Source organism: Penaeus monodon, chromosome 28 (genome assembly GCF_015228065.2).
Source record: "Penaeus monodon isolate SGIC_2016 chromosome 28, NSTDA_Pmon_1, whole genome shotgun sequence".
In the NCBI taxonomy this organism is placed as follows: domain Eukaryota; kingdom Metazoa; phylum Arthropoda; class Malacostraca; order Decapoda; family Penaeidae; genus Penaeus; species Penaeus monodon.
This window is the reverse complement of record NC_051413.1, coordinates 30,767,553-30,767,825: the sequence shown is the minus strand read 5'-3', so window position 1 is coordinate 30,767,825 and position 273 is coordinate 30,767,553. Positions and strand designations below refer to the sequence as shown.

The 273-nt window shown below is 49.1% G+C and overlaps 1 protein-coding gene across 1 annotated transcript in view; it reads right to left on the bottom strand.

The window, feature by feature from the left end:
* Nucleotides 1-273, bottom strand: part of LOC119591488 (trypsin-1-like) — a gene marked incomplete in the record, with an annotated part of 14,969 nt that overhangs the window by 8,366 nt on the left and 6,330 nt on the right. The window contains 1 exon segment of the mRNA XM_037940231.1: nucleotides 59-264. Within this exon segment, the coding sequence (XP_037796159.1) occupies nucleotides 59-264 (206 nt within the window).

The following is a 273-nucleotide window of genomic DNA, read 5'->3' as shown; positions in this document are numbered from 1 at the left end:
ACAAAGACACACAAGCCCAAAATTAATAAAGACGCCAGAAGGAAAACAAAAATCTAACCTTTGACCTTAGCTTGGAGCAACACCGGTGAACTCGACTTCTTGTCTCCCTCAGAGGTCAAACCCCAGCCCATGACCAGCGCTTGTTCCTTGAAGTAGGTCACGTCATACGGGGTCAGGCAGATAGGGGCGACTCGCCACGTGAACGTCAGCTTTGACGTCAGAAACACGAGCGAGATGTCATTGTTCATTGTGAATGAGTCGTAGCTGTGGAGT